A 12,544-nucleotide genomic window follows, 5' to 3' on the forward strand; every position below is an offset into this window, starting at 1 on the left:
AGGGTGGCTCACAATTGTCCCAGCTGGGGTAGGCTGTCATTCTAAATAATAATTTGTTCTTAACTGACTTGCCTAGTTAAATAAAGATATATAAATAATTTTTTAAACAAAAATATAAGCAAAGTTTGAGTTTGCTCCAGTATGCCAGTTATCCTGTAGAGATCACTGTTGTCTTTCACCTCAGTGACAGACTGTAGGCCTATGAGGACAGAAGATGTCACTGAAGCAGAGTGATCAGCTCATTCCAGAGGATACAGTCTGTTTCAGACTCCTAGAGTTAGGAACTATAGTAACCCTTCTAACCAGTCTGACTGCTACTGTGAACCTGTTTCAGACTCCTAGAGTTAGAAACTATAGTAACCCTTCTAACTAGTCTGACTGCTACTGTGAACCTGTTTCAGACTCCTAGAGTTAGGAACTATAGTAACCCTTAACCCTTCTAACCAGTCTGAACTTTACTGTTAGGAACTATGAACCTTTAACTGGTTACTGAACCCAGTTGTCTATAGTAACCCTTCTAACCAGTCTGACTGCTACTGTGAACCTGTTTCTGGAACTATAGTAACCCTTCCTAACCAGTCTGTGACTGACTCTGTTCAAGCCTTCCTAGAGTTAGAACTATAGTAACCCTTCTAACAGTCTGCTGTTTCAGCACCATAGACAGCGGCATGACTTTAATTGTGTATCTTCTCATCGGAACCTATTTAATCTACTGAGAACACTGTGGTTTCTTTCTGATCATGTCGGGTCCTAGCCTATGTTTCTGGCTTGAACAGACGTATGCTTGACTGTCCCTCTACTAAACACATGAAGGAAGGCCTATGTCAATCGTATTGGATATGACTCGAGATGACAGCAGAAGTACCCTAGCCCAATCCCCCCTCCACCTCTCTCGGTAGCACCGCCTCGGTATCTAAAATACTGCACAGCAGTCTCCATCTGTAGAGCTGTGAGATCAATCTGTGACATCCACCGTCCGAGCTATGCTCCCGCTACTACTACTACTACAGCATGCGCATGCGCACTGACAGCACCCAGCCGGTCGGGTGGAAGAAGTCGTATGCCGACGGATGTAATCTTGGCAGAGAATTCCCTCTTCTCCCTGGGCATACATGGTGAAACTGTGAGTATTTGGTTTCCCGATGGGTCCTGGTCTGGTCTGGTCGGGAGAAGAGCGGGCTAGGCGGGTTAAAACGGTCTGTCACGGTGGTTGTACCGAGTGGTGGTAGAGGGCGATGGATGGATGGAGCTGTAAGCTTCGTAGCGACTGCGTCTTTTTCTGTTCACTCTTCATCATGGCACTTTCTATTGATGTGATGTTGTGTTCTGGGCTGATGGTTATTCAACGGGTTCTCTGTGTTCGTCTCGCACAACAGCCTATGCCGTGTAGATATCTATAGGTTTTATTCTGTAATACGAGTTGTGATTGAGTGACATCAGGATGTTTTTCCTGTACGGAATCCCCCCCTCCTCCTCTTCCTCCTCCTCCACCCCCATCCAGCTGGTGATGGTGAAGTCAGCCTACCGATATTCCTCGTATGTCAGCTCTTAATGAACCAACATACCAATCGTAAAGAGGCTGTTTGGTAATGCTACAAATATCCAAATATCATCCCCCATCTCCCTATTTTCCCTGGTCTGGGTCTATTTTACTAGCGAACATGCAGACACCACCCACTGGGCACATACTGGCTGAATCAACGTTGTTTCAATGTACTTTGCCAACGTATTGTGACGTGGAATCAATGTTAAAAAAAATACATCGGTTTTAAAAAGTCATCAACCAGTGCTATTTTCATCCCATTTCAACCAGCGTTGTAAATTGGGGCAAAACTTCAATTTAATTAACATTGATGTAACAACCCGATTAAGTCAATCTAATTTCAACATAATCATCAGAACTATGTATACATTGAAAATTGCATTGAAAATGTCACACAGAAATTTAAAAAAGATTGTTTCAATGAACCTAAACACAGTAAACAGCAGTGGTATATTGAAATAAAATGTGGAGCCACAGTCCTACATTTCCTGTCTGAACAGTGACTCCTACTGGTATATGAGGGGTAACAAATGTACCATCCAGATTAGAGCCGGGATGATAAACAAACCATTTTCAACACCGACCACACTGACCACTTATCGCAGGCACTTTGCTGATATTGTTCATTATGATAAGAAGCCTATACTAGAGAAATGTGAAGTTTAAAATGAAATAAGTTTGCGAATATGGGTGATTGTTAATGGGACAATGAATGGCTACAACCACCACATTAGTAGTAGTAGTTTCAAGGGTAGAAACAGTGGTCCAGGGTGTTCTGAAGCATTCTATTTACCTTATCAATTCAGGCAATTTATTGCGATATGGATTTGTGTCCATATCGACCAGCCTAACCCAGATCCTCTGTGTACCCTGTTTAACTTTGTAACCCATCTGTGTTCGAGACAGTGGAGTTATCATTTAGACATTGTCTGTTGCTTAGGGATACTCACAGTGCTTTTAACTTCCATATTTTACATACCTGATTACATTGTGAATGTTCATTTATACAGTAATTATTATCCAACACCTGGGATTTGAGCTCAAAACAACCTCTTGGTTCACAGCTTTCAGATATTCCTGCTCCACTACCATGTCTGTCAGTTAGCAGTCAATTTGACTGTTCTCTCATCATTGATTTGATTTACTTATTTCAACAATTGAAGGGTTTTCTGTATTGTTGTCTAATGTTGGTGGGGCATTTTAACCTGTTTTAATGATACTCCTGAATCACCATGAGTGTACTTTTAACAGAGCTGAGACTGACTTCAAAGTGCATTCACCCTATTGATTACACCAATCAGGTTGTTTCAGATCTACACAAGTACCTAGGGAGGAGGGGGTAGGGTTTCTTCAGGAAAGGGCCTTTGATCAAATCAATGATGAGAATAGTCAGATGAACTAATACCTGAAACGGAGATCGGAGTACCGTGAACCAATGTTGAGAGTTCAAATCCCAGGTGAGGACATGTTGAATAATAATTACTTTATAAATGAACATCCACAATGTAATCAAATCAAATCAAATCAAATTTTATTTGTCACATACACATGGTTAGCAGATGTTAATGCGAGTGTAGCGAAATGCTTGTGCTTCTAGTTCCGACAATGCAGTAATAACGAACAAGTAATCTAGCTAACAATTCCAAAACTACTGTCTTATACACACAAGTGTAAGGGGATAAAGAATATGTACATAAAGATATATGAATGAGTGATGGTACAGAGCGGCATAGGCAAGATACAGTAGATAGTATTGAGTACAGTATATACATATGAGATGAGTATGTAAACAAAGTGGCATAGTTAAAGTGGCTAGTGATACATGTATTACATAAAGATGCAGTAGATGATATAGAGTACAGTATATACGTATACATATGAGATGAATAATGTAGGGTATGTAAACATTATATTAGGTAGCATTGTTTAAAGTGGCTAGTGATATGGTGTAGGTGGTGTAGGTGTCCTGGAGGGCAGGTAGTTTGCCCCCGGTGATGCGTTGTGCAGACCTCACTACCCTCTGGAGAGCCTTACGGTTGAGGGTGGAGCAGTTGCCGTACCAGGCGGTGATACAGCCCGACAGGATGCTCTCGATTGTGCATTTGTAGATGTTTGTGAGTGCTTTTGGTGACAAGCCGAATTTCTTCAGCCTCCTGAGGTTGAAGAGGCGCTGCTGCGCCTTCTTCACGATGCTGTCTGTGTGGGTGGACCAATTCAGTTTGTCTGTGATGTGTACGCCGACGAACTTAAAACTTACTACCCTCTCCACTACTGTTCCATCGATGTGGATAGGGGGGTCTTCCCTCTGCTGTTTCCTGAAGTCCACAATCATCTCCTTAGTTTTGTTGACGTTGAGTGTGAGGTCATTTTCCTGACACCACACTCCGAGGGCCCTCACCTCCTCCCTGTAGGCCGTCTCGTCGTTGTTGGTAATCAAGCCTACCACTGTTGTGTCGTCCGCAAACTTGATGATTGAGTTGGAGGCGTGCGTGGCCACGCAGTCGTGGGTGAACAGGGAGTACAGGAGAGGGCTCAGAACGCAACCTTGTGGGGCCCCAGTGTTGAGGATCAGCGGGGTGGAGATGTTGTTGCCTACACTCACCACCTGGGGGCGGCCCGTCAGGAAGTCCAGTACCCAGTTGCACAGGGCGGGGTCGAGACCCAGGGTCTCGAGCTTGATGACGAGCTTGGAGGGCACTATGGTGTTAAATGCCGAGCTGTAGTCGATGAACAGCATTCTCACATAGGTATTCCTCCTGTCCAGATGAGTTAGGGCAGTGTGCAGTGTGGTTGAGATTGCATCGTCTGTGGACCTATTTGGGCGGTAAGCAAATTGGAGTGGGTCTAGGGTGTCAGTTAGGGTGGAGGTGATATGGTCCTTGACTAGTCTCTCAAAGCACTTCATGATGACGGAAGTGAGTGCTACGGGGCGGTAGTCATTTAGCTCAGTTACCTTAGCTTTCTTGGGAACAGGAACAATGGTGGCCCTCTTGAAGCTTGTGGGAACAACAGACTGGGATAGGGATTGATTGAATATGTCCGTAAACACACCAGCCAGCTGGTCTGCGCATGCTCTGAGGGCGCGGCTGGGGATGCCGTCTGGGCCTGCAACCTTGCGAGGGTTGACACGTTTAAATGTTTTCCTCACGTCGGCTGCAGTGAAGGAGAGTCCGCATGTTTTGGTTGCGGGCCGTGTCAGTGGCACTGTATTGCCCTCAAAGCGGGCAAAAAAGTTATTTAGTCTGCCTGGGAGCAAGGCATCCTGGTCAAATATGTAAGTTAAAAACACTATATGTTAAAAACGAAATGTTAAAAACACCATGTTAAAAACACTATGTTAAAACACTGTGTGTGTATCCCTAACCTTGCCAACAGACAGAGAGCTATGAATGGATCAGTGGTTAACCAATCAGGGCCTTAATTGGCTCGGTAATGTGATTAAAGATTTTTTCTTCGGACACAAATGTTCTTACAACGTTCCAATGAAACATGTCTTGAACATTAATATAGTAGGTTCTGAGAACATGGTAACTATGTTCTGGCTAAGTTCTACTTCATATTAAGGGAATGGTCTCTTGAAAACATTCCATGCACATCACGGGAACATTTATATGAAAACCTCTTAAGAGACTCTTAACGGAACTCTAAAGTTGGGGGAATGTTCGTTGTTAGCTGGGGTTGGGTTTATGTAGGCTACGTTGACATCTGATTTGCCCAACACCATCATGTTGAGCAAATCAAATGCATAAAATGCATAAAGTTTGATTTGATGTAGTCCTATTCTTTAACTTGGATTTTTGGTTGAGATGGAGACGTGAATCCAACATATTAAAAACTTGTAGATTACATTTGAAATCAACCAACCATCCTTAATATACAAGACAACATACAAAGGAAATTGTATTATTCATATCTTTGGCATCCTATTTATAGGGCGAATGATAACTACTTATAAGCTTCCAAAGATTGAATAAACCAGGGAAGAATGCTTGTATATCTAGTGTCACGTTGAAATTATGTTATTGGGCAAATCACATGGCAATGTAGCCTACATAAACCCAACCTCATACAGCCTGTGTAAGAGAAGTTAAAGGAGTTCCTTTCCAATATTCAATTATATTTGGGTAGTCTGCACAAATGAGGTTGGAGGCTGACCAATGTCTAAATGTGTTGGCATGATAGCTCAGCTAAAATGTACACACTTGTTTACAAAGTCAAGCAGGGTCTGTAGAGGTAGGCATCTGGATGGCAGACTTGTTTTCAGTGAAGTGCATTACCCCTCATATACTATTTGGAGTCTCTGTTCAGAAAATACTGTGGCTTCTTACTTTATTTCAATATAGCTCTTTATTTAGGTTGATGGCATGACATTGAAACAAGATCTAATCAAATATAAAATTCAACAATTTCAACAACCCAATATACAGTATATTGAAGATAGGATGAAAAAGAAGTGTAATGTTTCGATGTGGAATTTTCAACGTATCCAGGTTGGAGTCATTAACACTAGTTTACATACACTCAGGTTGGAGTCATTAACACTAGTTTACATACACTCAGGTTGGAGTCATTAACACTAGTTTACATACACTCAGGTTGGAGTCATTAAAACTAGTTTACATACACTCAGGTTGGACTCATTAAAACCCATTTTTCAACCAGTCATTAACAAACTAAAGTTTTACACATCACTTTGTGCATGACACAAGTCATTTTTCCAACAATTATTTTCAGACAGATTATTTCATATAAATCACTGTACCACAATTCCAGTGGGTCAGAAATTTACATGCACAAAGTTGACTTTGCCTTTGAACAGTTGGAAAATTCCAGAAAATTATGTCATGTCTTTAGAAGCTTCTGTTAGGCTAATTGACATCATTTGAGTATATTGGAGGTGTACCAGTATTTCAAGGCCTAGTCATTGACATCATGGGAAAATCAAAAGAAATCAGCCAAGACCCCAGTTTACACCTCCACAGTCTGGTTGGGAGAAATTTCCAATCGCCTGAAGGTACCACGTTCATCTGTACAGTACGCAAGGTTGGGACCACACAGTCATTCCGCTCAGGAAGGACATTGCTGCGAAAAGTGCAAATCATACACAGCAAAGGACCCTGTGAAGATTAAAACAGTTACATATCCACAGTAAAACTACAGGTTGGAGTCATCCACACATCAGAAAAAAAAAAATTTGGATTATGTCCAGGATTATAGTTTACATACACTCAGGTTGGAGTCATTAACACTAGTTTACATACACTCAGGTTGGAGTCATTAACACTAGTTTACATACACTCAGGTTGGAGTCATTAAAACTAGTTTACATACACTCAGGTTGGACTCATTAAAACCCATTTTTCAACCACTCCACAAATTTCTTGTTAACAAACTAAAGTTTTGGAAAGGCGGTTAGGACATCTACTTTGTGCATGACACAAGTCATTTTTCCAACAATTAGTTTCAGACAGATTATTTCACTTATAAATCACTGTACCACAATTCCAGTGGGTCAGAAATTTACATGCACAAAGTTGACTTTGCCTTTGAACAGCTTGGAAAATTCCAGAAAATTATGTCATGTCTTTAGAAGCTTCTGTTAGGCTAATTGACATCATTTGAGTATATTGGAGGTGTACCTGTGGATGTATTTCAAGGCCTACCGTCAAACTCAGTGCCTCTTTGCTTGACATCATGGGAAAATCAAAAGAAATCAGCCAAGACCCCAGAAAAAAAATTGTCGACCTCCACAAGTCTGGTTCATCCTTGGGAGAAATTTCGCCCCCAGGTAGTGAGGGTAGGCAACAACATCTCATCTGTACAAAGAATAGTACGCAAGTATAAACACTATGGGACACAACAGCCGTCATACCGCTCAGGAAGGAGGCGCGTTCGTCTCCTAGAGATGAACGTCCACATCGTGGAACGAAAAGTGCAAATCAATCTCAGAAACACAGCAAAGGACCCTCGTGAGGAAGATGCTGGAGGAAACAGCTTGTCACAAAAGCACTCACAAACTTCTACAGATGCACAATCGAGAGCATCCTGGCGGGCTGTACAAAAGTATGCTGGAGGAAACAGCCCTCAAAAGTATCTATATCCACAGAAAACAAGTCCTACATCGACATAACCTGAAAGGTGGCTCAGCAAGGATCCACTGCTCCAAAACCGCCATAAAAAAATGTGGATTATGTGGATTATCCAGTATGTGGATATATTGAAGCAACATCTCAAGACATCAGTCAGGAATTTAAAGCTTATGTACATATTCTTTATCCCCTTACACTGTGTATGACGCAAATGGGTCTTTCAAATGGACAATGACCCCAAGCATACTTCCAAAATTGTTGCAAAATGGCTTAAGGACAACAAAGTGAAGGTATTGGAGTGGCCATCACAAAGCCCTGACCTCAACCCTATAGAATATTTGTGGGCAGAACTGAAAAAGCATGTGCGAGCAAGGAGGCCTACAAACCTGACTCAGTTACACCAGCTCTGTCAGGAGGAATGGGCCAAAATTCACCCAACTTATTGTGGGAAGCTTGTGGAAGGCTACCCGAAACGTTTGACCCAAGTAAAAAAATGTAAAGGCAATGCTATCAAATACTAATTGAGTGTATGTAAACTTCTGATCCACTGGGAATGTGATGAAAGAAATAAAAGCTGAAATAAATCATTCTCTCTACTATTATTCTGACATTTCACATTCTTAAAATAAAGTAGTGATCCTAACCGACCTTATGAAATGAGTAACGTTACCTCGCTTGTCCGCGGTTATAAGGAATATACACAAATATATTATGCTCCATACACACAGTGAGCTACAGTAGAAACTGTATAACATAACACACAGAAACTATTATAACGTAATAAGGCACTTACTTTGATAGAAACACAGTCTGGATTTAAACCTGGGTGTCTGTAGTGACACCTCTAGCACTGAGACACTGTGCCTTAGACAGCTGCGCCACTTGGGGGTCATAAGGCCAGGGTAGCGTCAAAATACAACACATGCTAATACTTCTCTGAAGCAATTAGCATTGTAGCTAGCTACCTAAGCATTGAATACACCACAAAGGTTATGAAATTAGTAACGTTGCCTTTCGTATCCATGGTTATAAGGAATATACACAAATATATTATGCTACAGTAGAAACGACATAACATGACATGCAGAAACTATTATAACATATTTACTTTGATAGAAACGCACACATTTCCAAAGTTATTATTTGTAACGAAAACAACTATGACTGAGATGCAGGCAACAGACGGAAAATGTGAACACGTGTGTGCAGGACAGGAGATGAGCAAATGTCTGCAGACTTGAACTGCACAAACAATTGGGAAGTGTTTGGGGAATTTTGTTCGGGTCAGAAATGTCTAAAAAATGAATTGGTCCGCAAAAGTAAAAATGAGTATTTGTATGTGAATGTAAATGCTGCGTGTTGGTGGAAGGAAGTCAGGAGAACAAACTTGGTATAAACGGAGTCGTTTAATAAGTGCTGACAGAACTCCAAAATATACAAAATATCAAAAGTGGGTACAAAACCCGTCGCACACCAACACATACCTTGCTCAATACATATAATAAAACAATCTCCGACCCTTTTTCCGCACTATTGGTTAGAGCCTGTATGTAAGCATTTCACTGTTGTATTCGGCGAATGTGACAAATCAACTTTGATTTGATTTGATTTAACATGAGGGGAAAACAGAGGGTTAAATACACAACATGTAATTGATGGGATTGGAACCAGGTGTGAAGGAAGACGTCCGTCGATGTCCAGAGGGGCCCCCTCGATGTCCAGTGGCTGGCCCGCTCAAACTCCTGTAGCGGGCCAGCCACCACTGGCCTGAGGAGAGACACATGGAGCGAGGGGTTAATACGGTAAATGGGGGGAAGCTGTAACCTGTAACATACCTCGTTCACTCTCCTCAGGACTTTAAATGGCCCCACAAAATGCGGACCCAGCTTCTGACAGGGCAGGCGGATGGGCACATTTCGGGTCGAGAGCCAGACCCGGTCCCCCGGTGCATCACTGCGGTGACAGTCTGCGCAGTACGGCGCGCTGAAGGTGGACATGGGCGGCCTCCCATTTCCTCCGCGCTCCGGAACCAGAATTGGGATTGGAACCAGGTGTGAAGGAAGATAAGACAAAACAAATGGAAAATAAAAAATGGATCAGTGATGGCTAGAAGGTCGGTGACGTCAACCTCCGAACACCGCCCGAACAAGGAGAGGGACCGACTTCGGCGGAAGTCGTGACAGTGAATGAATGAGGCGGAACACACCTCAATTCAAGCTGTGCTTAGAAAATAAAAAACTTCCTCGAAAATAATTTGAAATTGGCAAGTTGAAAACAACCTATAAATAAAAACAGGTTGCGTGCCTTGGTTTGAGGGCAGCATGAATAAAATGTACTGTTGCGTAACAATCACATTCTGGAATGGAAGGAATGTTCTAACATCACGTGCATTAAAAAAACTCACGCGACCGTTACAGATATTTGGAACTAACGCATGAAAGGGTTAAACATTTGTTTTCCCTCACCCATCTATACACAATACCCCATAATGACAAAGTGAAAACATGTATTTAGAAATTTTAGCAAATGTATTGAAAATGAAATACAGAAATATCTAATATGTATTCACACCCCTTTGTTATGACACTCTAAATTGAGCTCCGGTGCATCCAATTTTCTTTGATCATCCTTGAGACATCACTACAACGTGATTGGAGGCCACCTCACTACAACGTGATTGGAGGCCACATCACTACAACGTGATTGGAGGCCACATCACTACAACGTGATTGGAGGCCACATCACTACAACGTGATTGGAGGCCACATCACTAAAACGTGATTGGAGGCCACATCACTACAACGTGATTGGAGGCCACATCACTACAACGTGATTGGAGGCCACATCACTACAACGTGATTGGAGGCCACATCACTACAACGTGATTGGAGGCCACATCACTACAACGTGATTGGAGGCCACATCACTACAACGTGATTGGAGGCCATCTCACTGGAGGCCAAAACGTGATTGGAGGCCACCTCACTAAAACGTGATTGGAGGCCACCTCACTGGAAAAACGTGATTGGAGGCCATCTCACTAAAACGTGATTGGAGGCCACATCACTACAACGTGATTGGAGGCCACCTCACTAAAACGTGATTGGAGGCCATCTCACTAAAACGTGATTGGAGGCCACATCACAATAACGTGATTGGAGGCCATCTCACTGATTGGAAAACGTGATTGGAGGCCACCTCACTAAAACGTGATTGGAGGCCACCTCACTGATTGGAGGCCAAAACGTGATTGGAGGCCATCTCACTAAAACGTGATTGGAGGCCATCTCACTAAAACGTGATTGGAGGCCATCTCACTAAAAAACGTGATTGGAGGCCACCGTGATTCACTCACAACGTGATTGGAGGCCACCTCACTCACTAAAACGTGACTGGAGGCCTAAAACATCACTCACTAAAACGTGATTGGAGGCCACATCACTACTAAAACGTGATTGGAGGCCACATCACTCACAACGTGATTGGAGGCCACATCACTCACTAAAACGTGATTGGAGGCCACATCACTAAAACGTGATTGGAGGCCACATCACTCACAACGTGATTGGAGGCCACCTCACTAAAAAAACGTGATTGGAGGCCACCTCACTAAAACGTGATTGGAGGCCACATCACTAAAATGTGATTGGAGGCCACCTCACTCAAAACGTGATTGGAGGCCACCTCACTGGAAAACGTGATTGGAGGCCACCTCACTAAAACGTGATTGGAGGCCACCTCACTAAAACGTGATTGGAGGCCATCTCACTAAAACGTGATTGGAGGCCACCTCACTAAAACGTGATTGGAGGCCACATCACTACAACGTGATTGGAGGCCACCTCACTGGAGGCCAAAACGTGATTGTGAGGCCACCTCACTAAAACGTGATTGGAGGCCACATCACTAAAGCGTGATTGGAGGCCAGCTCACTAAAACGTGATTGGAGGCCACATCACAATAACGTGATTGGAGGCCATCTCACTAAAACGTGATTGGAGGCCACCTCACTAAAACGTGATTGGAGGCCACCTCACTAAAACGTGATTGGAGGCCATCTCACTAAAACGTGATTGGAGGCCATCTCACTAAAACGTGATTGGAGGCCACCTCACTAAAACGTGATTGGAGGCCACATCACTACAACGTGATTGGAGGCCACCTCACTAAAACGTGATTGGAGGCCAAATCACTAAAACGTGATTGGAGGCCACCTCACTAAAACGTGATTGGAGGCCACATCACTAAAACGTGATTGGAGGCCACATCACTAAAACGTGATTGGAGGCCATCTCACTAAAACGTGATTGGGGGCCACATCACTAAAACGTGATTGGAGGCCAACTCACTAAAACCTGATTGGAGGCCACCTCACTACAACGTGATTGGAGGCCACCTCACTAAAACGTGATTGGAGGCCACATCACTAAAACGTGATTGGAGATCACCTCACTAAAACGTGATTGGAGATCACCTCACTAAAACGTGATTGGAGGCCACATCACTAAAACGTGATTGGAGGCCACATCACTACAACGTGATTGGAGGCCACATCACTACAACGTGATTGGAGGCCACATCACTACAACGTGATTGGAGGCCACATCACTAAAACGTGATTGGAGGTCACATCACTACAACGTGATTGGAGGCCACCTCACTAAAACGTGATTGGAGGCCATCTCACTAAAACGTGATTGGAGACCATCTCACTAAAACGTGATTGGAGGCCACATCACAAAAACGTGATTGGAGACCATCATCACTAAAACGTGATTGGAGGCCACCTCACTAAAACGTGATTGGAGGCCACCTCACACATAAAACGTGATTGGAGGCCATCTCACTCAAAACGTGATTGGAGGCCACCTCACTAAAACGTGATTGGAGGCCACATCACTACAACGTGATT

At 43.1% G+C, this 12,544-nt stretch overlaps 1 protein-coding gene across 2 annotated transcripts in view; it reads left to right on the forward strand.

The window, feature by feature from the left end:
* The first annotated feature begins 1,039 nt into the window (after nt 1-1,039).
* Nucleotides 1,040-12,544, forward strand: part of rgs20 (regulator of G protein signaling 20) — a 34,308-nt gene continuing 22,803 nt past the window's right edge. For both annotated transcript variants that reach the window (XM_042329289.1, XM_042329288.1), the window contains exon 1: nt 1,040-1,123. In XM_042329289.1, coding sequence (XP_042185223.1) covers nt 1,061-1,123 — 63 coding nt within the window. In that variant the 5' untranslated portion in view covers nt 1,040-1,060. The remainder of the gene's footprint in view (nt 1,124-12,544) is intronic.

Source organism: Oncorhynchus tshawytscha, linkage group LG10, assembly GCF_018296145.1.
Source record: "Oncorhynchus tshawytscha isolate Ot180627B linkage group LG10, Otsh_v2.0, whole genome shotgun sequence".
NCBI lineage: Eukaryota > Metazoa > Chordata > Actinopteri > Salmoniformes > Salmonidae > Oncorhynchus > Oncorhynchus tshawytscha.